The sequence below is a fragment of the Oratosquilla oratoria genome, chromosome 1 (assembly GCF_046742065.1).
Source record: "Oratosquilla oratoria isolate Oo_2021 chromosome 1, ASM4674206v1, whole genome shotgun sequence".
Taxonomy (NCBI): Eukaryota; Metazoa; Arthropoda; class Malacostraca; order Stomatopoda; family Squillidae; genus Oratosquilla; species Oratosquilla oratoria.
The window spans coordinates 85,762,869-85,790,389 of NC_134777.1; the positions used below are offsets into that span (position 1 = coordinate 85,762,869).

A 27,521-nucleotide genomic window follows, 5' to 3' on the forward strand; every position below is an offset into this window, starting at 1 on the left:
ACACGCAATGAAACTCAAAACGGATAACTACAGAAGAGACCTGAAAAAGAACAGCTTCCAACACAGAGTGATGGATATATGGAACAAATTGGATGAAAAAAATAGTGTGTGCAAACGCAATACAAGAATTTAAGAACAAACTTGATCTTGCGAGGTACAAAAAGGGTCACCACAAGCACAGCTCCCCTTTCCGTATAATACAACTAAGTACAGGGTGCGGCAAAATTATGGCAACTCATTCATTTGCATATAATTTTATTGAAACAAAGAAATTTCAAAGAACGACAACAAATAACATTAATATGGACCTTTGGCACTATCATATTCAAGCGGTTTCAAAGTGGCCTCCTTTGGCGGCGATACAAAGCCTCAAACGCTTCTTGAAATTTTCGCCGATGGGCTGCAGCTCCTCCGGCGTGATTCTGTCCCACTCCCGGTGCAACGATTGCTTCAGCGACTCCAAACTTTTGTGGGGCTTAGCACAGGCCCTGGCCTCCAAAATCGACCATACGCTGTAGTCCATCGGGTTTAGATCCGGAGAGTACGGCGGCCATTCCGCAGATGTGATGAAACCCGGAAAATGGGCTTTGCACCACTCCCGAGTCGTTTTCGCCCTGTGGGCCGGAGCGGAATCCTGCTGGAATGTCCATTCCCCATCGCCAAAGTGCTGCTGGGTCCACGGAAGTACCACAGCCTCGAGGATGTCGCGTCGGTACACGTCCTTGTCGATTTTGACCCCGTTCCACGAAAACCAGGGGTGTCTTGTCGCTCGCGCAAATTCCGCCCCATACCATGACGGACTGCGGATTTTGGCGGTGTTTGATGATGGCCAAGGTGCCGGGAGCCTCTGCGGACCAGCTCCTGTCGTTTTGGCGGTTGTGTGCTTGTTCCACGGTGAACAGCTTCTCATCCGTGAAGACGATCCGCTCCCACTGCTGACCTGCGAATGAGCTGGCGACATCGTTGCAGCCGTACGCGCTTGTTTTCGTCCGTCAGGAGCTGAGCTTTTTGGATCTTGTAGGGCTTGAGTTCGAGCTCCTGTTTTGCCATTCGTCGCACTGATCGGTCGCTGATGCCAGTTTCACGGGCGATTTTCCTCATGGAGACCCTCGAATTTCGCTGGACTCGCTTCTTGATGATCTGCCTGTTCCTGGGAGTGTTGACGGTGCGTTTTCTTCCTCTTCCTGGACGGTCGCCTTCATGACCAAGCTCCTTGAACCACTTGACTGCTTTTGAAATGACATCTTTATGAACACCGAGCAAACGAACAATGTCACATTGACGTTTTCCTTGACGATGCAGCTCCAAAATTGCGTTACGTTTGTTTGCCATTCTGAAAAAAAATAGGAATTAAGCGTTACAAACTTGAGATAAACATAACTAGCACAAAAAAGTACGGAGAATTCAGTATAACAAAAATTATTTGGCTGCAATAAAATATGTTCGCGGTAGGACAAATTTAATTTGGTTGCCATAATTCTGCCGCACCCGATATATACAGGCCATCTCTATATTCTGCCACTTCACTCTCTAGTTTATTGTTAATTTTCCCATGATCAAAGCAGCAATACAGGGCAAGGAATAAAAATTGTGGCATACAGTGAGAGCACCAGGAGCGACATCACCTTACTTTGACCTTTTGAAAAGTACTGATGCCCTGTCCACTGTCTTTGTAGGGTATGCTGGTGGGAGGAGTTGCCAAATATCTCCATAAACACAATACTGTAGCAATAAACGATATAGCTATAGAAATGTTGACACTATTTCAATATACAGAACGTTTTATATGCAATGGGGTTGCAAGAGGTTGCCAATATTTTATCTATTTTATTCTGTATAAAATAGAAATGAAATGCAGCTGTATAACTTTGTATGAGTGTTGCCACCATCATAGAGTCTTTTGAAATGTTTACCTAAAACTCGTTTATGTACCAGAATTTTTTGTATGATCGCTGGCAACACTACCTTAATCCATTTATTCCTAAAAACTTTTTCACATAGTTTTGCTACTGAGCTTGTAAGGGATACCGGTCTATAGTTTGTTGGATTTTCTTTGTCTCCTTTGTATATTGGTACAATATCTACATTTGTCCAATCTTGTGGTACTTTTCCTTCTTTGAGTGAAAAGTCAATTATTTTGTGTATTTTGTCTATTAGTTCATCTATACATTCTTTCAATATCCAATTTGCAATTCCATCTGGCCCATGTGGCTTTCAGACATCGTTTTTTTTTAATTTGGTCCCTTGTTTCTTTCTGTGTTACCAATATTTCTTTCATTTTGGGGGATCTTTCTCGCTGTCCTTCCTCCCAAATTTGTGGGCTTTCAATTGTAAATACAGACCTAAAATAACTGATCATAACTTCAGCCATTTCTACATCATCTACATATTCTTTTTTCCTTCACGCAGTTTCACTATTTCATGTTTGTCTTTTAATTTATCATTTACATATCTGTAAAATAGTTTAGGTTGGTCCTTGCATTTATCTATTATATAATTTTTGTAGTTTCTTTTTTCCTCCCTGCATATATCTATATATTTGTTTCTCAGTTTGATGTATGTTTGCCATTTGGTAATTTTTTTGTCTTTTTTCCATCTTTTCCTGGCTGTCTCTTCTATTTTTAGCATCACTACACTTTTTGTTAAACCAACACTCTATGTAAACTCTTCTTTGTTTCTTCTTTGGTACATATTTATCTGTTACCTCCTCTTATTTTTCTTTTAATATGTTCCATTTCTCTTCCATCTTTGTTTCTTAATTTGAACATTTTTCCTGGTTTGCATTTTGATTTTCTTTTTTTAAGTTTTACAAAGTCCATTTTGTTGTACACCTATCCCCCAGCTATTGCACATTCAGCTATCGCATTTTACTGCTATCGCGCATACTTGAAAAGCTGACACAATTTCCATATCGCACATCAAATTGGCTGCTATTGCGTGCCTCTAGCCCAAATTTTCAAATCGTGCGGCGCGCAGCTGCTATCACACGCACCCATGACGTTACTCGTATGGGCAGCGACCATCTTTGTTGGCTTGAGCTGCACACTGATTGGTCAAGGGTTTGTTTACATGTACAGGCCACCACACTGCTCCTACACGGTGTGCTGTGTGTGAGTGTTGGCATACGGGAGAGTGGAAGGTGAGCCACAGTCAGTGCAGGCCGAGGCAGAGGCAGCTGCACAAGAGGCCCACCAAGTGTGGTTTTGAGGACACAACAGAGGGTGAAATCCTGGAAATGATAGAGCCAGCCTCTGTTACAGTTGCTGACATCATGGAAGAGGACAAGGATGAGAAGAGAGAAGAACATGAGGAGGAGGAGGAGGAGGGTCAGGTAACCACGCGTGCGGTACTCACCATAGCCAGCATCAAGAAACTGATCGACTTGGGCATCACAATGCGGCACCTCCTTGAGCAAGATAGCTCCATCAACAGTGAAGCAAGATGTTCGCTTGTTATTAGAGCACTAGAAGGTTACAACGAACAGTATCATGCCCACATCAATGCCCTGCAGCAACGCCAGATCACAAAATTCTTATGCCAATGCGCCGAGACATAACCAGCCAACCCACAACCAGGACCATCACAAGAGGAGGATTCTGGGGGTGATGTGGATGATTTTGAGGGTTTTGAAACTCCTGCAGCCATAGATGACTTCCTCAATGAGATACAATGTCGAGTGGGTGGTCAGTAACAAGCCCCTCTAACCCATCCATGCCCCTCATCACCCTCAAAAAGGTAAAATAAATGTCTAGGAAATGTCTATTTTTTATTTTATAGCCTTGATGTGTTTATCATATTACAGCACTGGATTGTATGTTTAAGCAATTTAGTTAAGAAAGGTGAAAACAGTAAAGATAAAGGAGAAATAATGATGAAGTTGGAGGAAAATTTTTGGTCTGGGTACCAATTATAATTAATACATTTAGTTCTTAAGTTCTGCTATTGCGTTTTCAGCTATCTCGCGCCTTTAACTGCACCAATTAGGCACGATAGCAGGGGGATGGGTGTCCATTAATCTTCCTTTTCTATATTCCTCATTTCTTCTCACATCATTTTGTTCTTTTTAGTTCAAACTTTATTAGTATGTGGTCACTCTTCCCAACTGGTGTCTTATAATTCATTTTGTCCATGATTTCAGGCTCAGATGTGAAAATTAAGTCTAGTCTTGACAGTTCTTTATTGTTTCTATATCTGGTATTTTCCTTGACCCATTGAGTCAATGTATAATCAATGGTCATATCCAGTTGAGTGTTGCCCCAGAGTTCCTCTCCACCATTTACTGTCATTTCTTCCCAACTCCTTTGCGTTAAAGTCACCCATAATTACTGTTTCCTCCATCTACCAGTAACTTAAATAATGCATTCCTTGTGTCTTCCAGTAATTTGAAATGATCACTATCAGACCAAGCCTGTGTTTTTGGGGGCACATATACTACTATAAAATTCCTACTTTTCATATTACTATTCACAACTTTAATCATAATCATTTCCACATTAAGCCCTTTGTAGTTAATATGACTCCTCCCCCCTGTTTATCTATTTTTCACCCAATGGTTGTATAGACCTTGTCCCCCTATACTAGATGATAGAGGACCTTTCAATTTTGTCTCCACAATTACCATTATGTCTGGTTTCTCTATCAACAGATAGCCATTTAATTTATTCTAGAAATCATACCATCAATGTTTGTGTATATCATTTTAATTTTTTTTCTTCTCTTTGTTGATTTACATTTCCTTTTTCTGATGTACCATTTTCTCAGCCTCAGATCCAGTACTCTCTCTCAAAAAAAAAAAAAAAAATAATAATAATAATAATAATAATAATAATAATAAAAATTCAGTCTCCATTCTTCTCTCATTTTTTTCATTTGCTTCATTTCTTAGTGCCTTACTTTTCTCTATTTCCTCATTGCTCATTTCCTTTTTTATCCACACATTTTTATCATTTTCACTGTTAGCTAGTTTTGCCACTTTTAATAGTCTCTTCAGCTATCATTTGAGTCCTTAGTTTGATTTTCAATGGCCTATAGTGTTTTCTCTAGAGTATGTCCCCATGCTATGCACCTTGTCAATTTATCTAATTCTTGGCCTTTGCCTGAACCACTTTCAGAATTTCCTTCACAATTTCTTTCTCTTTTTCTCTTTGGTATTTGTATACATTGTGTTTTTCTTTGATACCATAAACCAAAATGCATTCTTTTTTTATCCACCGTGTCTCTCATCCAGTTTTCCTTTTCTTTAATTACTTTAATTACTGTTTCTTTTGCATTTTCCTCTACCTGCTGTTGTACTATTTCTTTGAAAGTTTTCTGATCTTCACATTCCTATTTCCACTAAAAAAAAATTATTTCAAGAAGATATCTCTTTAATTGATTCTCCCACTTTTTTGGTCACTGCTTGTATTTGCTCTTTGACCTCTTTCTTCAATTCTTCACTTTTGTTTCTAGCCTTGTTTTTCTTTCTTTTGTTTACTCTTTTAATCATACTTAGTTAACTTTTTAGGTCACTCAACTCCCTGATTATTTCCTCGTTAGTTTTACATAATTTTTTTATCTTTCTATGCATGGCTCTATAATCAATTCTTAGATCTATCAATTCCTCCATCGAGTCATTGATCTCTCAATACCTTAGTACAATGCTATACCTAATTTCTCTTTCTGTATCCATAACTTTTCCTATTGCTCCCCTTTCTTTCTGAAAACCCGAAAAAACAATGTTTTTCCACCTTTGAGTCAACTTCAGGGTGTCGTTTAGACATACCCTTTTCAGTATCACACTCAGTGGCAATTCCACTCTACTCATGTCCAATCCTCTCTTTGTTAGTTCATTAATTCTTCTGTCTTCTCTTCCTTCCTCCATTTTGTACTATACTATACTTTTCCAAAAACTAGATTTTACACCTTACCGGTCACTCGATTACATAGCTCTCTCATTTCGAAAATACAATGAGGCATTTTCTTGATCCAAGTGACAAAAGTGCTAAATCTGAGCTCATTCACTGGACTTCTTTCCTCTCCAACGATGTGTATATTTACCTAGTTGTATTATACAGGAAGGGAGCTATGCTTGTGGTAACCCATCTTTGTATCTTTCAGCATCAAGTCTTTTCTTAAAATCTTGAATAGTATTTGCACACACTGTTTCTTTATCTAAGTTATTCCAGATATCCAGCACTCTGTGTAGGCCATTTTTTTTTCAGATCTCTTCTATAGTTATCCTTTTTGAGTTTCTTTTCATGACCTCTTGTTTTTCCATTGTCATTTTTTAGTAAATCATTCCTATCAAGGATTTCCATTCCTTTCATGATTCTATAGTCAGTAGATCACCTCTTTCTCTTCTCTGCTCCAGTGTTGGTAGTTCCAATTTGGATAATCTTTGTTCATATGTTAATTTGGAAAGAGCTGGTGCCAACTTTGTCGTTGTTCTTTGTATTCTTTCTAATTTCCTTATATTCTTTTTAGTACTGGGTGTCCATAGTGTCGCTGCATATTCCAGTTTTGGTCTAATCAATGTAACTAATATTTTTTTAATCATTTCTTCATCCAAATAGTCAAATGCCACTTTCATTGACCTTAATAGGTTGAAGGTTTCTCCCACTTTTTTGTTTATATGTTTATCCGGTGTCATGTCTTTGCTGATTACTCCAAGGTCCCTTTCTGAGTGTACTTTTTTTTCTTTTTCACCTATTTCATAATCCTTTGAAATTCTGTTTTTACTTTTTCCAAACTCCATTATGCTACATTTCTTGATATTGAAGTTCACTTCCCACTTTTGAGTCCATTTCCAGATTTTGTCCAAATTTGATTGTAATGAATTACAGTCCTCTTCTGTTCTTACTTTAATATTTTTGCATCATCTGCAAAGAAATTCATATAACATTCAACTCCTTCATCCATGTCATTTATATATATGGCAAAATGACTGGAGCCAGCACCGACCCCTGTGGAACACCATTTATCATTTCTTTCCACTTCAAGTATTTGTCTCTAATTACTACTCTCATTTTTCTCCCAGTCAGGAAGTCTTCCATCCATGTGTGTGTGTGTGTAAGAGAAAGAGAGTTACAAGGAATCTCAGTACCTCAAGAGGTTTAAAACCCATACCAAGGAGGTACCATTAAAAGGTTAGTAGGGATTCACACTAGTACTTACACTAAAATTTGTAGCACCTTGTCTAACTGACTTTTGAAATGCTCAACAGAGGAACTGTTTACCATGTCCTTTGGCAGTTTGTTCCAAGTGTTGCAGATTTTATAGGTAAAAAGTCACCAACCTTGTCACATGGGTAACAAGGGGGATTAAGCTTCCACCCATGATTGCAAACGGCATTCACATTCAAGCTGAAGGAGATGTCAATAGTCATTGTTATCAAATCCTTGAAGTATTTTTAAAGCCTCTATTAACTGTCCTCACAATATCTTGGTTTCTAGAGAAAAGAGCCCCAAAGCCATGAGACACCTCTGGTAACTAATGGTGGGAATAAGTTTTGTTGCTCATGCCTGAACTCCTTCTAGCCTCAGCTACAGATAGAGATAGAGAGAAATGGGAGAGAAATTATTTACCATTCCAAACCTATGTATAAACAATTAGAATTTGGGAATGGTTAGTTCCAACTTTGTAGTGTCTATGGTATAAATAATTTGTCTCAATATTTGGGGACTGGTGGCTAACAAAATCATTATCAGCAAAATCATTAAAAAACACTTTGTCATTGTAAACAATGACTCTTATCAACATAATCTCCAATGTATTCATAATGGACTTCAGTTTATGTTCCCAACTTCTTTAATTCAACCAGATACCAAACTCATCATTGGCAACATGAGAATTATTGAGCTGTTACTGGTAAAAATTACAAGGTCCTCCCATAGATCTCTCAGGGAAGATACTCTGGACAGTTGTAAATGTAATAGTGTTGGGTGATCTAAAAACTAGAGTAGGGAATGAGTCAATGGATGGGAAGAAGGTGGTGGTGGTGGTGGTGGTGGTGGTGAGATTAAGATTATGATTATGATGATAATGATGATGATGATAATGATGATGATGATGATGATAATGATGATGATGATGATGATGATGATAATGATGATGATAATGATGATGATAATAATAATAATAATGATGTTAAAGATGTGTTTAGAAAGGGATTTCATGATAGTAAACACAATATTTAAGAAGAAAGCCAAGCATAAATATACATGGGAAAGGGTGGTAGACAGAAGGATGGTTCATAGTGTATTAATGGACTATGTAGTGATATCAAAAGAAAGGATAGGAATATTTCTTGATGTTCATGTTTTCAGGGAAGTGACTCGGGGACAGTCAAATAATTTTTTGGTAGAAGGAAAATTGAGAATGGAGGAAAAGTTGAGGAGGAGGAAAAGGGGTGGGGATGTAGAGATGTGCTGAGAGTTAACAAATTCAATGAGAAGGAAAATAAGAAGGAAAACCAGAAGCTGGAAGAAGTATGGGAGGTGGTGTGGAGAACAAGAAGAATAGGTATGTTTTAAGGAGGCAGTGACAAAATGTACAGATGGTATGTGGGACAAGGAGGACAGGAGGGAATAGAAGGAAGTGTAGTCAATGGTGTGATGAAGAAGTGAAGGCAGTAGTAGAAGAGAAGAAGCAAGGCTAAGGTAGGAGTAAGGAACCATATGAGAGATACAAGAAGAGAGATGCAAAACATAAGGTGAAGGAGATATAAATACAAGGTAAAAGGTGCATATGGACAGATATTAATGGAAAAGAAGACAGTAAGATGAGTTGTTGAATGTGGAGGAGATTAGGGAGGGATTGATTGTGGCAGTGGAAGGAAAATGACTTGTGGGAAAAGAAAAAGACAGGTATATAGGTAATGAGGTACAAGGAATACTGAAAATGATGAAACCTGGTAAGGCATTTGGGTTAGATGAGTGTCATGCAGTGTCTGGCAAAGGGAGCAACTAGTGAGGTTAACATGTGCCTCAGGGAGGGAATATACCATAGGACTGGAGAAGATTGTGTACAGTTCTGCTTTACAAAAGGGGATAAATTTGAATGTAGTAGTTTTAGAGGGATCAGTTTGTTCTGGAAGATTGTGAGTAGGTAATAAAAAATCATGGGAATCCATTTGTGATGACATTGTAATAAAATAATTAAAAAAGATGGGACAGAGGATGAGGCAGTACCCGTACACATGGGTAGTAACAACATGGAAGAAGTTGATGATCCAAGTCCTGATGACAGTAGTAGTACCAACAGCACTTTTGAAAAAGGAAGCCAGGATTTTGTGGGATTTGAATAACAATAAGACATTTTTAATTTGCAATGTTCAAAATAAAATGCAGTTTGATATTTGAGTGACAGCTAGGGTTTTGTGGGATTTGAATAATAATAAGAGATTTTTAGTTTTGTAATGTTCAGAATAAGATACCAAAATATTTTTTTACATTCTAGGCTAATTTTTTTCTCTCAAAATTTTCCTTATAAATTATAAGGTTTGTTCTATGTGCCAAAAAATAAGGTAAGCAAGATCAAGAGAATATAAAAGGCAGCAACCCAACTGGTCTTTAGCCTAACAGATAAACCATTCTAGGGAAGACTAAAAGTACTGGGTCTACCAATTTTGAAAGATTGAAGAGAAAAAGGTGATATGATTACATATTTAGGTCACTAAAGGGGATAGATTGCATTAACAGAAGAGATCTGATTAAAGATGGGAGGGCTTTAAGAGGTCATGGAAGTAAATTAAGAAAGTCCACATGTCGAAAGGATGTCCTTTTTGAGTTTCTTTACATGTCTTGTTTTTCTTTTATCCCACTTTAATAAATCTTCTCTGTTGTGTCAAGGAATTCCATACCTTTCATAATTCTGTAAATGGCCAGTAGAGCTCTTTCTCTTCTTTGTTCCAGGATTGGTAGTTCCAGTTTGGACAATCTTTGTATGTCAAAATTTTGAAAGTGTTGGTGCCATCTTTGTCATTGCTCTTTGGATTCTTTCTAATTTCTTTATATCCTTTTTTTGTGCTGGGTGTTCATAGTGTCGCAGCATATTCCAACCTTGGTCTTATCATTGTGACTAATATTTTCTTTACCATTACCTCATCCAAGTAGTTAACCCCTTCACTATGGGCCAAAATCTCACGGGCAGCATTAGCTGCCAGACGTGCGATGTTGCATCATAATACTCACATTATAAAAAATAAAGTTACCTCTGTATTGCTCGTTCTCTTTCACCCATGAATTTTGATAACCATAGAAAATATGATGAAGCCAGTTTACAGAGTATGGGGGTCACGCATATACAACTACAATATATATAATCAAGACGACGACATCGGCATCCTCGCGTACCCACTTGCTCCTCATGACGCCCACGTAGGCGTCTTCGTATCGAAGGGGTTAAAGGCCATCTTTATTGATCTTAGTAAATTGTAGGTTTCTCCGACTATTTTATTAATATGCTTGTCTGGTGACATGTCTTTATCAATTATAATTATTATTCCTAGGTCCTTTTCAGAGCTAACGTTCATTATTCCTTTGTACCAATTTTATTGCCCTGATATTCTATTTTTACTTTTTTCCAAACTCCATTTTACATTTGTTGATATTGAAGTTCATTTCCCACATTTGGCTCCATTCCCAGACTTTGTCCAGGTCTCTCTGTAGTGATTCAGTCTTTTTCTGTACTTACCTTCTTTAGTAATGTTGCATCATCTGCAAAGAAGTTCATATAACATTCTACACCTTCATCCATGTCATTTATATATATGGTAATCATTATTGGAGCTAATACTGAACCTTGTGGAACTCCACTTATCATTTCTCCCTAGGTTGAGTGTTTATCTTTAAGTACCACCCTAATTTTTCTCCTGTTCAAGAAATCTTCCATCCATTTCATTAACTTTCCTTATACATCTCCTGTTGTTTCAAGTTTTCTTAGCTTTTTGTGTGGTCTTTACAAATGCCTTTTGTAAATCTAGAAAACCACAATTAGCCCATCCGTCTCTTTCTTGTATTATATCTAATAGCCTTGAATAAAATCAGATCAAGTTAGTGGCGGATCTTCCTTGTCTAAAGCCAGATTATTTTGAATTCAATATATTATTTTCTTCCAGATGTTTGATCCATCTACTTTTGATAACTTTTTCACATATTCTTGCTACTGTGCTTGTAAGGGAGACTGGTCTATAGTTTGTTGGGTCTTCCTTATTTTCCCCTTTATATATTAGTACAATATTTCCATTTTTCCAATCTTGCGGTACCTTTCCTTCTTTGAGTGAGCAATCTATTATCTTATATATTTTGTCCGTTAGTTCATCTATACATTCTTTTAATATCCTATTTGCAATTTCATCCAGACCATGTGATTTTCTGACATCAAAGTTTATCATGTGGTCCTTTATTTCTTTCTGTGTCACAATTATTTCTTTCATTGGAGGGATCTTTCTCTCTGCCCTTCATCCCAATTATGTGTATTTTCAATTGTAAATACAGGTTTAAAATGTTTGTTCATAATTTCAGCCATTTCTACATCTTCTATATATTCCTCATTCCCTTGAAACAGTTTCACTATTTCTTGCTCATTTTTTAATTTACCATTTACATACCTATCAAATAATTTGGGTTGATCCTTACATTTGTCTGTTATGTCTTTTTCAGTTGTTTTTTTCTTCCCTGTGTATTTTCACATTCATTTCTCAATTTGATATATATTTGCCACATACCTTTTTTTTTCATCTTTTCCAAGCTTTGTCTCTTCTATCTTTTGCCTCAGTACATTTTTTGTTCTGCCAGCACTTTCCTGCTTCTGTTTTGGTACGTATTTATCTATTCCTTCTTTATAAATTTCTTTTAACCACTTCAGTACGGGACTTAAATCTCGCGGGCAGCAGCCAATGCCAGCCGTATGACGTAACGTAATAATATTCGCATCATAAAATATAGTCACCGCTTATATCGATCGTTCTCTCTTTCACCCGCGAATTTTGAAAACCACAGAGAATGGGATTCAGGGCGCATTTGGGAGAATGTAAAAACACAGGGGCGACTACAATAAATATAATCAAGACGCCAATATGGCAGCGTCGCGAATCCACTTGCTCCTCATGACGCCTACGTGTGCGGCACCGTATGGAAGGGGTTAATATATTCAATTTCTCTTCCATCTTTGTTTCTTCATTAAAGAAGTTTTCCCAACTCCCCTTTTGAAAGTTTCTCAAAATCAGTTTTGTTGTACATTAGTCTTCCTTTCTGTGTTTCTCATTTCTTCCCAAATCAATTTCCTCTTTTAGTTCTAACTTGATTCATATGTGGTCACTCTCCCCAATTGGTGTCTTGTATTCTGTTTTATCTACAATTTCAGGCTCTGTGACATATATATTAAGTCTAGTCTCAACAGTTCTTCATTGTTTCTATATCTAGTATTTTCTTTTACCCATTGAGTCATTGTGTATTCAATGTTCATATCCAGTAGTATATTTCCCCAGAGGTCCTCTCCACCTTTCATTGTCATCTCTTCCCAGCATATTTCTTTAGAGTAAAATTCACCATAATTACTGTTTCCTCCTTTCAGTAATTATTTTAATGCATGCTTTGTGTCTTCCAACATTTTGGAATGATCACTACCTGTCCAAGAATATGTTTTTGAGGGCACATATATCACTACAAATTTTCTATTTTTCATGTCACTGTTTTCAACTTCAATCATAACCAATTCCACATTAATATTTCCTTCTGTTATCTTTGTCATTTTTAAGCCTGTCAAAAACATTGACTCCTCCACCCTGTTTCTCCTTTCTGTTTTTTATTCAATGATAATATGAACCTTGTCCCACAGTATTAGGTGGTAGTGGACCTTTTAATTTCATCTCTACAATTCCCATTATATCTGGTTTCTTTTCTGCCAGATAGTCATTTAATTCATTTAGTCTAGAAATCATGCCATCTATGTTGGTACACATTTTTTTTAATTTTTGCCTTTCTCCTCCTTTTTTGTTTCTCGTGTTTCCTTTTTATTTGATCTACCATTTTTTCAGCCTCAGGCCTAGTATATCCAAAGAAAAACTCATTCTTTTTTGTCTGTTCTTCTCCACCCCCCTTTCTTTTTCCATTTGCTTCATTTCTTAGTGTCTTTTCCCTCTCTTCCTCATCACTCATTTCTTTTTTTTTATCCATACATTTTTGTAATTTTTGCTTTTTGCCAGCTTTGCTGTGTAGGAGTGAAAAGACTTCTGTCACCATCCATTTCTCATGCACATCTTAAATGGCAACTAAATGGAATCTTGTACGGTACTTGGTATGTTCATCCTATGAAAAGTTAAGGTTTAAGAGGGTCTGGGAGGAGGACTCCAACCAGAACCCTAGTAATTGGGTCATTAAACATGTGTGATTGGCAGTATGTTTGTGAGAAGGAAGATGAATGTGTTAGATTTAAGTGAAACTAAGTTCAATGGGAGGGGTGATTTGAAGTTTAAAAGTGTGTTGGGGAAGGTGTCAGGAGTGATGAGTGGGGTAGGAAGGAAGAAATGGTTGTGCTGGTAAGTGATGAGAAGTGGAGGGTAGATTCTGTGAAGATAATGTGGGTGGACAAGGAATCAACCAAGAAATGATTCACATGGAATAGATTAAATTTTAAGAAAACAGACTTCTCAGGCTTGAAAAAAAAATCTTTGAAGAAGCAGACTGGGAGGAATGCATGAATACTACTGTAATGGGTCCTACTAATTAGGGCCTGATAATGCCTGGTAGGGCCCAAAGCAATTGGAAATGTTTATTGGTATGATCTTATTGCATACCATTTTTTTAGATGTTGATTTGGTTGAAAAACATTGTAAAAATAATAGTAGCCAATAAAATTTAATTTATTGAGACATGTTATTTTGTCCTTAGTGCTTGGAGCAATTTTAGTAAAGTCTGAATATTGAAAATGTTTTTTGCATGAATCTATTGCATACTTACATGAGAATTGATGAGGATTGAAACAAGGAATAGATATTATTATTCTATTTATTGCAAAACCCCAGTATGAGGATATGAAAGATACAAGTCTATAAAACATTGAACATATTCAAAAATGATTCACTGACAACAATCACACACACAATATAGCAACCATGCAGTAATCCTCCCCATGTATATAAGAGACAGAGCAAACTATCAAGAAATTTCAAAGACCACTGACAAAATTCATCTTAATCTTACTAAGTGGAAATATCTGTTCTTAATTGGTTGTTTTCTGTCTTGTGGTTGTCTTTGCATTCCTGATTCTTTTCCAGGGGGGTCATAAATGTCTGGGGGTAATTGTCCTCCTTCCGTTTGGGAGACATATGTTCTCAAGGCATTAATTTCTTGTTTCTAATTTTCATTGACCAATCACAATCATGGATCTAAACAATGTAATATACATAGTCTAAGATACCCTAAGAACAAATTAAAAGCCCTCAATAAATTATTTTTATTTTTTCCACATTGATTATTTTTGCAATGTTTTTCAAACAAAACACCTGAACAAAATTGTATGCAATAAAATCATACAAATAGAATATTTCAATGTCTGGGCATTACTTAAGTTGCTCCTGGCCCTAAGTAAATTGCTCTAAGCTCTACTGGGCATTATCAGGCTCCGCTGGGCCCTAATTAGTAGGACTGACTGTAATTAAAAGGTATTGGAAAACTTTCTTTACATTTGAGTGAACAAATATGTGCTTAAAATTAGTGGATGGAAAAAGTATAAACAAGACTGGTTCAGTAAAAGGTGTGAGGTAACTAAAAAGGCCAGGAACATAGCTTGGGGAAAATGGAGAAAGAAAACCAATAGAACAAAGAAGGATTATGAATGAGTTAGAAATGACTACACAAGAATCTGCAATAAATAAATAATGAAACAAACCTTCTAAATCCACATAAAAAATTCATTACCCTTTTCCAAGAACTTCTCATAAATCTGCCTTATCACAAAAATTTTAAGTCACACATCCTCTACCTTTCCTAAACCCACACTGTTCCTCGCCAGTTACTCCCTCTGTTCCTCTCCTAATCCTCTAATCTATTACCCTCCCTTATGCCTTTCCCACCACACTCAAGCCACCACCAACCACAAGTTATATTTATCCAAGAAGCTTTGGTTGGCCACCATGATCCTGGGACAGAGGCACCTCTGCTCTCAGGCTACGTCTCGTATGTCCACCATGTCAGGAATGGCCTTCTAAGTTATATTCACTCTTCCATCCCCCATCAACTCCTGTGCTGCTCTATCCATGATGACATTTCAACTTTTTGAGATATCCATAGGCAATGGGAAGATGAGACTCTGCAATGTTTACTCTGCTCCAGGAAAAATCAATCTCTTTGCCCTCCCCTCACCCACTTGCCACGATGTGACCTACATGGGGGACTTCAATACCTGGCACCCTGCCCTAGGAGACATCTCTCCCTCCCTGAACCGCAGTGGGCTACCTCTCCTCGAGTACATCCACCGCCACCGCCTCACTCAGTGGCCCACTGGGGGTGCCACACACTCCAGAGGAGGCACGCTCAACCACATCATCACATCTGGTCTAGCAGCAACACACATTAAGTGCTTTCCCATACAGACGCTCTTCACTGACCACATTGCACTTGGACTATTATATTCCCTACCTAGATAGCCTTACCCTCTTCACACCTGCCTCCACATCTCCATTCCTCCGAAGTACTGCTCCAACTACGTCTCTTATATCTCCACTCTTCTACCAACATTTGATCTCCAGTCACCTGAGAACCTGTACTCTTCCCTTGTTGCTTCAACTCACAATTTTTACACCCGTTATGTCACAAGGCCACACATCAAAAGACACCGTATGGTCCATGCCCGGACGCTGGACCAATGCATCCTACAGGCGGAAAAGAAGGCTGAGAGAGATGGTCTCTTCTTTCAAAGGCAGCCAATACCTGCTAATCTCCTCCAGTACCAGACATCCAGAGATGACCTCGTTGCCCTGCAGCAGTGTACCCATACCAAATCATGGAAGAAATATATCAACAGGATCAACCACCAGACCAGCGTTGGCTCCATGTGGCACCTGATAAACAGTCATCAAGAAGAAGCCATTGAGTGCTCTCCACCACAGCCCAGCCCAATATGCACAGAACTTACTAAATACTTGGTCTGAACAAGCACAGATAAGCAATCTTCCCACCCCCATTCAAGAGGCACTCTCCACCCACAAGAATATCTGCACCCTGCTTCTAATGGCTGCATTACTACGGATGGATGAAGATGACAACGTGCCCATCACTGATGATGAACTGAGTCATACCCTTATCACAAGCAAAACAACAGCTCCCGGGGATGATAACATCGCCTATCAAGTCCTCTGCCTGCTCCTTAAAGTCCCTGGCAATCCTCTGCTGAAACTCTATAACCTTTGCTTTAGCAAGGGATATGTATCTCATGCCTGGACATCAAGTACTATTGTGCCCATCCCCAAACTTGCCACAGACAAGTACAGACCCATTTCACTCACCTCCTGTTTCTGTAAAGTCATCAAACGTATATTTCACACTCAACTCATGTTTCGACTACAGGATAAGCTATCACCACAACTGTATGGTTTCTTACCACAGAGGAGCACACACCACTGCCTGATGGATCTAAATGCTCGCCTCTCCCCTACCAGTGTGGTAGTGTTTCTTGATCTCAAGAGTGTTTTCGATGTAGCCAACAGGGAGATTATTCTTGATTAGCTTGTAGAATTTGGTGTCCAAGGCAACCTCTTGAGATGGATCCATGGCTATCTCTCAAACAGAACTTCACGTGTACTATTCCAAGGAACCTGCAGTACCACCAGGGAATTTGAACTTGGTACTCTACAGGGTGGGGTTTTAAGTCCCTTTCTCTTTAACATCCTGATGCACCACCTGTTATCCCTTTTCCCCAACATTCCCAGCAGAGTCAGGACAAAGGACAGAGTCCACTTGGCCAGACTGCGGTGCGGTCACCACCCAGCACTTCTAAGCTACCAGAAGAGGCTGGATGACCGCATTGTGAACAGCTGCCCAGGATGTAACACTTCACCCCATACCATACAACACATAATGGAAGACTGCATTATACACAATCATGCACGCAAACAACACAACATACGCTCTATAAAGGATTTGTGGGAAAACCCGGTTTCGGCTATGGCATTCCTTGGGGAGACGGGACTGCTCGGACAGACAGTCTAGGGAACGACAACAACAACAACAACAACATTCCCAGCACAACTGTCACCTGCTACACTGATGATATCTGTGTGCACTCCACCTCTGCTGCTGATCTACAGCGCCACCTTCACTCCTTCTATGAGTCAACATCCGCCTGTGGCCTCATCCTTTCCCCAAAAAAGTGTCGAGTATTCTCTCCTAGGGGCCCCAGAACATTGCCAGTGTTCACCACAGGACACAGTGCCATCCCACCCTGCGCACAGTACCTGTACCTGGGAGTGCCAGTACGTATCACTCCAGCCATACCAGCTCGGCAGCACATCCATCCCATCATCCAAGATATCCTCCACTGGCTAGAACAGTGCTTTACCCCATTTAAATGGCTCACCAACAATGCCGCTGGACTATCCATCCCTTTGGCAAGAACCATCTATGTTGCCTTTATTCAGTCAGTCATAGACTATCTCTCTCCAGCTCTTGGTCAACTCTCCAAGAACTCCTTGGTACCCTTAGAAAGATTACAGAACAGAGTGATGCAGTACATTCTTGGATGTCCCACCACTACCAGAATAGTAAACATGCAGACCGAACTTAATCTTCCTTCAATTATTGAAAGAATACATGCTAATACCTCCTCCTTCAGTGTCAAGTGCCTCCACTTACCCCATCTGGCCCCACACTATTCCCCATGTCTTCAGAGCTTCACTTGACCTGGCTGCATCCCGCCCTCTGTTATGTCCCAGCGTCCACACCCTCGTTAACACAGTGTGCTTGACCCTACACCGCCTACACATCAAAGTCCCTATAGCCAAAGTTGATCACAGGCTGCCTCCATGCAGGATTCTACAGCCTCACTTCACATTCATACCCACTTTAAAAATAGACCCACCGCTCCTCTAGAAACAATTAGCTCTGGAACACATCACCACAGTGTCCTCCCATGTCCCTGCCATACACCATAGCTATGTAGACGGGTCCTTACAGCCAGATGGTAGTGTGGGTTGCACCGTCTACTCATCGGATATTGAGCCACCTGATAGAGGCTGGGTTGGCTGCAGGTTACCCAACTTCTCCAGCTCGATGTACTGTGAACTACATGCACTCCTGCTGGCTGTTAACCTACTCTGTCAGCGATGACTGAATGGCGTGGTAATGTGTGACTCCCAGTCTGCCCTACAAGCCATCTCATCTTCACAACCCATACACTGCCCCCTCATCCATCACATTTTACAACAGCTAGTCACAGCTAAGGAATACTTTATCCATAAGCTTTCTGTGGATTCCCTCCCACGTTGGAATTGCTGCCAATGAAAAGGCAGATCTCCTTGCCAAAAATGCCTGTAAACTACCACTGCCACACCCTCCCCCCTCTGCTACAAGAAAATCATACACTCTGCCACTCTTCTAACCATTCTCCACCACATGAATACAGAGCACACACAAAGTGTATCAATACAACACTTCGACCACTTCTGTCTCTCCCTCCCAAGATATTGCAAGCACAGACTCATCGTTTGCAGACGCAATATTGTGACTGCATGGCTTCGCCTGGGTTACAAGTGTCAAGTCTCTGTGGTGGGAGACATACCACTCTACTCCACCTGCAAGTTATGTGACAGTCCTAACGCCAACAATCTCCACCACTACTGCCTCAAATGTCTCTCAGTAAGAGACCTATTGCCCCAAAGCCAAGACCTAGTACATGTGCATCACTTTCTCTTAACGGACAATAATCTAGAGACTGTCCTAATTCGACACCCTTACTTTGGTGGATACTAAAGCTTACTTCACCTTGATTACCAGTATATTTCCCTTTACAGAATGTAATGGAACTACATAGTGTGGGCCTTATGGTCTCATGCAGTCTCCCTTTCTCTCTTATGCTCTTATTATTGCCATATAGCTTCACTATACATAGTAACGTGACCTGCGCATCATACACACTATGTATAAATAGAAATTACCTACTGTACTAGGTTTGTCACTCTATGTGTAATGAATTTATACAAACAAACAAAAATATCCACTTCCATATTATAATTGCAAATCAAGGATATAGATTACATTGGAACTTACATGAATTTGAGTCTAGATATGTTATAAAAGAGAATTGGCAACAGGACCCAATGAGCATTGCTCCTTTCCTGTATACTATAATTAGGTAAATACAGTTTTGTATCATCAGCAAATTTGTAAACAATAGATTTCATTCTGTGGTCTATATAATTTATATATACTATGAAGAGAAGTGGCCCAAGAACGGAACCCTGAGGAACTCCATTTGTATAATTTTTCTATCTAAAAGTTTTGCCATTTAGAATAACTCTCTGTTTATGACCATTTAACCAATTACTAGTCCAGCTTAATAGGCTACCACTAATTCTGTGTGAAGCTAATTTAGCAAGTAGTATTTTGTGTGGGACGGTATTGAAAGCCTTTGCAAAGTCCACATATATTAAATCTATATTCTTTCATCATAATTTGAGATGACAGTGTTGTAGAATTCCAGTAGGTTAGTCACACAAGAACATTTCCAACTAAATCCATGCTGGTTATCATTTATTTAACAGTTACTTTCTCTGATGATACTTTCCATCATTTTTCTTATGATTGAGATTAAGCTTATAGGCCTGTAGTTCATTGACTTCTTTTTGTCACCATTTTTGAATATAGGGGTAACATTAGCTAACTTCCATTCTCTTGGGACATCTCCAGATATAATTGGTGACTACTTTTAGAAGTGTACACCTAAGCAATGCAGCATTAGAAAAAGTGATGATAATCTTGTAAATTATAATATGTCAATGTAATATCCATTTTTCTTGGTGGAAACCAATAACAGAAAACACTGCTAAAAGCAATACACAAAGAATTGCAGCAACTCCTTGAGATGCCATATTTATTTTACTAGATTCAGAGGTCAAAGACAATGACAACAACCCTGATTACCTCTAGAATTACAGGTACCACGTCACTAAATGCAGGTTAGGTTAGGTCAGAATAGAGGAATTTACCATACTTTTACTTCTTCAACATCTGTATTTATCAGGACATAGATGGTGTCCCATGGAGCTGCTACAGCTTGGTTCAATAGTAAATAATTTTGGAAAGTTTTTCTGTTATTGATTTCTGCCAAGAAAAATATATATTACATTTATGTATTATAATTTATAAGATTAAAGGTCAGATATCAACAGATATACCATTCACTAAAAATCATCGAAAAAGTACTTTTTAAAAGCATACAAATAAAGTTTTTACCTATTACAGAAGAATTTATTCAGAAAATTCACTTTTAATTGCGCCTCGCATACCACTTTTCCGAAGTCTAGATATTCAGAATAACAATATTGTTTGTTTGGCAACTGTGACGTCACGAACGCGGAATTCCCCGAAACTTTCCCGAAGCGCACGGGCGGAATGTTTCGAATAGCAGACGACGCAATGAAATGAAGACAAAACTGTTTTTTGCCAAATTTGATAAGATATAGATGGTGGAATTATATAGAATACTGTCAGTATGTTTTTTTATGTACATTAAACTGTAAATACAAAAAGTTATGGAAGTCTTGATATCTGACCTATAAAGGTCAGATATCAAGACTTCCATAACTTTTTGTATTTACAGTTTAATGTACATAAAAAACATACTGTATTCTATATAATTCCACCATCTACATCTTATCAAATTTGGCAAAAAACAGTTTTGTCTTCATTTCATTGCGTCGTCTGCTATTCGAAACATTCCGCCCGTGCGCTTCGGGAAAGGTTCGGGGAATTCCGCGTTCGTGACGTCACAGTTGCCAAACAAACAATATTGTTATTCTGAATATCTAGACTTCGGAAAAGTGGTATGCAAGGCGCAATTAAAAGTGAATTTTCTGAATAAATTCTTCTGTAATAGGTAAAAACTTTATTTGTATGCTTTTAAAAAGTACTTTTTCGAGCAATACGATGATTTCTAGCGAATGGTATATCTGTTGATATCTGACCTTTAATATCTAATTTTCTATTGCTATATTGCATAGGTGTGCACTTCTAAAAATTTATCCTTCCCTATGTCTTAATTTCATCTATAAACCTGTAAAACAGTTTCAGTTCATCTTTTCACTTTATCTACTACATTTCTTTCAATACCGCTTTCTTCCTACCCAGGGCAGTTAGAATGTGTCCAGGCCTATTCTGTACTGATACTGTTTCAATGCTGGATGATGTCCTCAGTGCAAGCATGCCTATGTGGCTCTTACAAAATGTGGGAGTGTTTTGTTTAGTCTAAGGGTTGCTTTTGGAGTACTGAGTTTGGGGTCTCACTAATTACCAACCAAAACCGACCAAACCCAAAACAAGGACGGTTTTTACTCAAATGCACAATTTTATATAAAGAATTAGCATATGGTTGCATTAGTTGACCTATTTTCTTTAAAATGTGTGATTTCCATGTAATTTGATCAAAGAGAGGTTACATTTTTATCCTCTGCAAAATTACTGACCACAGCTACGAATACCATCCAACTCACTGATTACCAAACAAAACAAAACAAGGACAGTTTTTGCTCAAATGCACAATTCTACATAAAAAATTAGCATATGGTTGCATTATTTGACCTATTTTCTTTAAAATGTGTGATTTTCATGTAATTTGATCAATTAGTTTCTTACTATTGTGTTATTAGTGTAATAGATTGCATATAGTTGAATTATTTCAACTATTTTCTTTAAAATGTGTGATTTCCATGTAATTTGATCAAAGAGATGTTATGTTTTTAGCTTCTGCAAAATGACCGACCACAGCTACAAATACCGGTAATTTTGCAGAGGCTAAAAATGTAACTTCTTTGATCAAATTACATGAAAACCACACATTCTAAAGAAAATAGTTCAAATAATGTGACCATATGCTAGTTTGTTACCAGTATTCGTAGCTGTGGTCAGTCATTTTGCAGAAGCTAAAAACATAACTTCTCTTTGGTCAAATTACATGAAAATCACACATTTTAAAGAAAATAGTTCAAATAGTTCAACTATACGCAGTCTATTACACTAATAACACAATAGTAAGAAACTTAATACAGTGTAGTTTGATTCATACCACCAGTGATCGTTGGCGGGCTGGACAGTATTTGTAGCTGTGGTCGGTAATTTTGCAGAGGATAAAAATGTAACTTCTCTTTGATCAAATTACATGAAAATCACACATTTCAAAGAAAATAGTTCAAATAATGCAACCATACGCTAATTTGTTACCAATATTCGTAGCTTTGGTCGGTCATTTTGCAGAAGCTAAAAACATATCTCTTTGGTCAAATTACATGAAAATCACACATTTTAAAGAAAATACAGTAGAAGCCCGATTTAACAAATCTCAATTTAGCGGAAGCTCAAATTAGCGAATGCAAATAGCAATAACGAAAATGCTCAACTTAGCGGAAATGGTCCGCTAAGTTGACCATTTTCCGCTAGCTGGCCAGACGCGCGTCTACGGAAATAGCTCAATTTAGCGGGAACTGTAAGCTAAGTTGAGCATTTTCCGTCAACTGGCCACATGCGTGTCTCAGAGTCCAATGTTACCAGATGTTACCAGATTGTGGTGATGGAGTCAAGGAAAAATTTATAATTTAGTACTTTGGAGGAATATAAATAAATATATATATATATATATATATATATATATATATATATATAATTTATATATATATATATATATATATATATATATATATATATATATATACGTACTATAATATATATACAATAATATATAATTCAGTATATATATAAAGTATAATTAGTAGAAATAGACGGTATAATAGGAAAACAAAATAATGAAACAGTAAGTTGATGGGAAAATTCAAAATCAGTACGCGAGAGTAATCACCACGAAAAACACTTCTATAACAACGAACTACGTTTTCTGCAACAACACAACAATAATGCTCACTATCCAAAAACCAACTGCCCAGTCCTATTAATCGCTAGAATTATGTACATCGAACCAAACACAAAGCTATGACTAATATTCTGCGAAATTCAGACAGCTCATATCATTGTTACACCACACACACACACACGTTGCAACAAATTACTGCACGTTGCTGTTCGTTTGCAATTCACGATTGTGCTGCCTATAATTCACTTACAATAATATATATACTGTATTTGTGTGTGTGTACACTAGGGAATTTTTAGGTACGTATCATTTATATAATCCGCTCTGGCAACACTGTTACACCAACGCTCACTCGCTCAATTTAACGGAAAATTCAATTTAGCGGACTGGACCTTGGCTGAATTAGTTCGTTAAATCGGGCTTCTACTGTAGTTTAAATAATTCAACTATATGCAATCTATTACATTAATAACACAATAGTAAGAAACTTAATAGAGTGTAGTTTGATCCATACCACCAGTGATCATAGATGGCGGGTTGGACGGTATTCGTAGCTGTGGTTGGTAATTTTGCGGAGGATGAAAACGTAACTTTTCCTGGATCAAATTACATGAAAATCACACATCTTAAAGAAAATAGGTCAAATAATGCAACCATATGCTAATTTTTTATATAAAATTGAGCATTTGAGCAAAAACCATCCTTGATCAGGTTTGGTCGGTAATTAGTGAGTCAGACAGTATTTTGCAGAGGATAAAAACATAACTTCTCTTTGATCAAATTACATGGAAATCTCACATTTTAAAGAAAATAGGTCAAATAATACAACTATATGCTAATTTTTTTTATATAAAATTGTGCATTTGAGCAAAAACCATCCTTGTTCAGGTTTGGTCGGTAATTAGTGACTTGGACAGCATTTGTAGTTGTGGTCGGTAATTTTGCAGAGGATAAAAACGTAACTTCTCTCTGATCAAATTACATGGAAATCACACATTTTAAAGAAAATAGTTCAAATAATGCAACCATATGCTAATTTTTTTATATAAAATTGTGCATTTAAGCAAAAACCATCCTTATTCGAGTTCGGATGGTAATTAGTGAGTCAGACGTTATTCGTAGCTATGGTTGGTAATTTTGCAGAGGATAAAAATGTAACTTCTCTTTGATCAAACTTCATGGAAATCACACATTGTAAAGAAAATAGGTAAACTAACGCAACCATATGCTAAATTTTTTTTTTTAAATTGTGCATTTGAGCAAAAACTATCCTTGTTTGGGTTTGGTTGGTTTTGGTCGGTAATTAGTGAGACTGCTGAGTTTGGTAGTCTGTCTTGAAGGGGAAAGGAGAAACATTCTTTGGGTCCCATCTATTCTCTAATCTTAACACATATCTAAGACTTAAATTTGTGTACATTTCCAAATTAATCTATATCCTTAATTTACAATTATCATATTTAGCTAAGTCAACATGAAAATGGAATTCCTGATATTTGATCTGAAGTAGTTTTCATTGGATGCAGAAAGTTGCTATGAGTACAATGCAATTTGAATTATCCATCTAGCTGTCCTAGTTCCCGAGATATTGCATTTTGAATGGTACCAAATCAGGTCTATTTTGTCCCAGGAAATCGGGCCAAAAAGTGTGTAGCCAAGTCCATATACATAACATTGTTTGTAACATCACTTTTGGAAATGTAGTGCCAAGTTGACCTGAGAGGTTGGGAGTGCCCTAGACTTCGTTTTTCAAGCATCAGAAAGTTGGGAGAACTAAGAAATAACTATTACCTTGATTAGCCAATATGGTGGCCCAAGGAATGACATATCAACAAGTACAGTTATTCACACAATATTCAATAGCAAGATATAATTGGATTATACTACATTACATTAGGTTAGAGTATCAGTATAGATCATGATACAGCATGCAAAGATGATTCGATGGACACGTCTGCATCGGCGGCTGAGATGCAACGATACATTTAATGTTGTCATTACCCGACCTAATAGAAGAAACTCATTTTCTACTTACGATTTCTCAGCTCTCCCGTAATACCCTGCCCTGGTTTTGGTATCAGAATAATCTGTGAAACTAGTAGTTTCTGTTTATTTGGGTCTGTTACCCGTTTATTGGAGTTTTCTAGCTTATTTTTTTGTTGAAACATGAACAAATTTTCGATTTACTGCTGAATGCAGGCTGCCATGATTTTTTCATGTTTCTATGTACCGATATGTAACTGATGATGTGATTGGTTAAAATTTACTATGATCATAGTAAAATAAACTCGTGTGGCATTTTTATGAATTAAATTTCCAGTGATATGTAAATTTGACCATTTGAATGGCATGCACATAAAATGACACACTATTGGCGGACGTCATAGACGGTGGCGCCTCTAGCGGTGTCTGACCTAGCTATCATATTTAGATTTTAACTCATTGTTTAAGCTTGTGCTAAATCACCTTCTAAGCTATGCCACATATTTATGCATCTAGATAGAAAACTATTTCTTCACATCCTTTAAACATGTGGTCTTTCTTAATTTACTCCCATGACCTCTTAAAGCCATCCTATTGTTAATCAGATCTCTTCTGTCAATGCAGTCTATCCCTATTAGTGACCTGAACACTGTGATCATATCAGCTTTCTTTTCAATCTATCAAAGCTGGCAGACCTAATACTTTTAGTCTTTCTTCATATGGTTTATCTGCTTATGTGTTCCTACTTAGATGTTTTATATAGTATAGGTGGTAGATTGTTATTAATGTTTGAGTAGTATGCTGGTGTTTTTTTTTTTTTGTTTTTTTTGCTATATTCAAAGACTGCACTCAATTCACTATCCAAGGAATTGAATTATTGAATAACATTGTTTCATGCTTGGGATTATATGTTAAATGATATACATACCCTGTCCTATGGAGAAATGGGATACACGTGTTCACTTGGAGTTAAGGTCAAATAACTAGAACCCATAAAAATGTATATGTGTGCTGAAAAATTGCTGATGTGATCATAACCCTGCAAAACTACTAATGGAGTATTTATGTTTCATTCCAATTTCAATTACCTTTTCTACTTCACTCAAATATATTGAAATAAAAGCCCAAGACAACAACGAATAATTCTTCCTTAGTTTCGGGGTATATGCCTCAGCTTGCAACGACTGAACTGATCATTACCCATACCCAAATACAAGTCTTAGTCTCATCCTCTCTGCCCTAAAACGCCAGTCTACCGTTTTCTTACCCTGGTCCTGATTGAAACCTGCATACAGCAGGCCATTCCTGCTTGGACTATTTGGTCCTAAATTCATATTCACAATCACAACCCAATATTACACACGACGGGAAAGTACGGTTAATGACGTTGTTGTCTATAACATTGCAGTTAGCAATGCGTACAGTCGTCCACCGATAACGTTCCAATAATTAAATATCTTTTTGCATTTAAAATCATACCTAATTTAAAATACTACTACTACTACTATATTTCTTTATTATATAGTTGCGGTATAGTATTTTTTACTATTCATTGTCTTTTGTAGAACTAAAAATCACATCATTATATTTAAAATACTTTATCTACGCCCTTGTAAACAGAGACATCAAAACAACAGATATGTACCAATCACATAACAGAAGGCGTTTTCCATGACCAATCACGTTCTCTTATGTGTTGCTATAGTTACAGTATAAACATCATGGGTGACAAACGTCAAAATGTTGTGGAAGGTGGCATTTTCAATTTACCTAAGGTTGTTTATAGTGATTCAACGAAACAACTGCTCAGAGGTATAAAATGATACATGTGTTTTATCTAAATGTTTAAATCATCCAGAAAATAAACGTTTATTTCGTGTGCAATGGAAGAGTGTATCAGTAAGGCTTACTACCACTTCTCTAATTTTTCTAAATCGGTAATTAGATAAGTATTTTGCTCAACCAATTTGATGATCTTTTCTGGAAGGAAAGCAACCTTGGCGGGTCCAGCCCTTACCTTAGGGATGTGTCTGTGATCTACCGTGGCCTTGAATCACATGCTTGACTCAAAATAATCCCATATTGCTGTCCCAGAGGAGAGTCCAGATCTCGTATAGTCCACTCTACTTGCTTACTTGGTTTACTTGAAGAAGTTCCGAGGTCCGTCCTGCCAGTCCTGCTGTCCCTCCTCACAAGGGCCACTTAGTTTGTTATGGTGTTGGAAGACAACCTTCTGATAGCGGTGTAATCTGGCACTGAGGGCTCATCAGGCACTGTCCATAGAAATCTGTCCAGCACATGCTTGAAGCTGTCCAGTTGGTTCTCTCTCTCACTTCTTTTGGAAGAGCATTGAAAATTTTTGGTACATTGTGCCCCAGGCTGGATGCAAGTAAGGTCTTAACCCTCTCTGGAGCTCTTGGTGGGAGCATTTGTCTCTCACACTTGCATCCGTGCCTTACACTGTAGTATGGCTTGATTGTTGAGGGCGT

General features: G+C 37.7%; 2 protein-coding genes across 5 annotated transcripts in view; one reads left to right on the plus strand and one right to left on the minus strand.

The window, feature by feature from the left end:
- LOC143019305 (WD repeat domain phosphoinositide-interacting protein 3) overlaps positions 1-26,463 on the minus strand; it is a 250,845-nt gene extending 224,382 nt beyond the window's left edge. For all 4 annotated transcript variants that reach the window (XR_012965816.1, XM_076175051.1, XM_076174961.1 and 1 more), the window contains exon 1: positions 26,300-26,463. Coding sequence is in view for 3 of the 4 variants with exons in the window: in XM_076175051.1 (XP_076031166.1) it covers positions 26,300-26,366 (67 nt within the window). In the remaining variant the exon portion in view is untranslated. The remainder of the gene's footprint in view (positions 1-26,299) is intronic.
- A 289-nt stretch (positions 26,464-26,752) lies between these two features.
- The window catches only part of LOC143019578 (UPF0193 protein EVG1 homolog), a 137,718-nt gene continuing 136,949 nt past the window's right edge, over positions 26,753-27,521 (plus strand). Inside the window, exon 1 of the mRNA XM_076175394.1 lies at positions 26,753-26,844. Coding sequence (XP_076031509.1) covers positions 26,754-26,844 — 91 coding nt within the window. The 5' untranslated portion in view covers position 26,753. The remainder of the gene's footprint in view (positions 26,845-27,521) is intronic.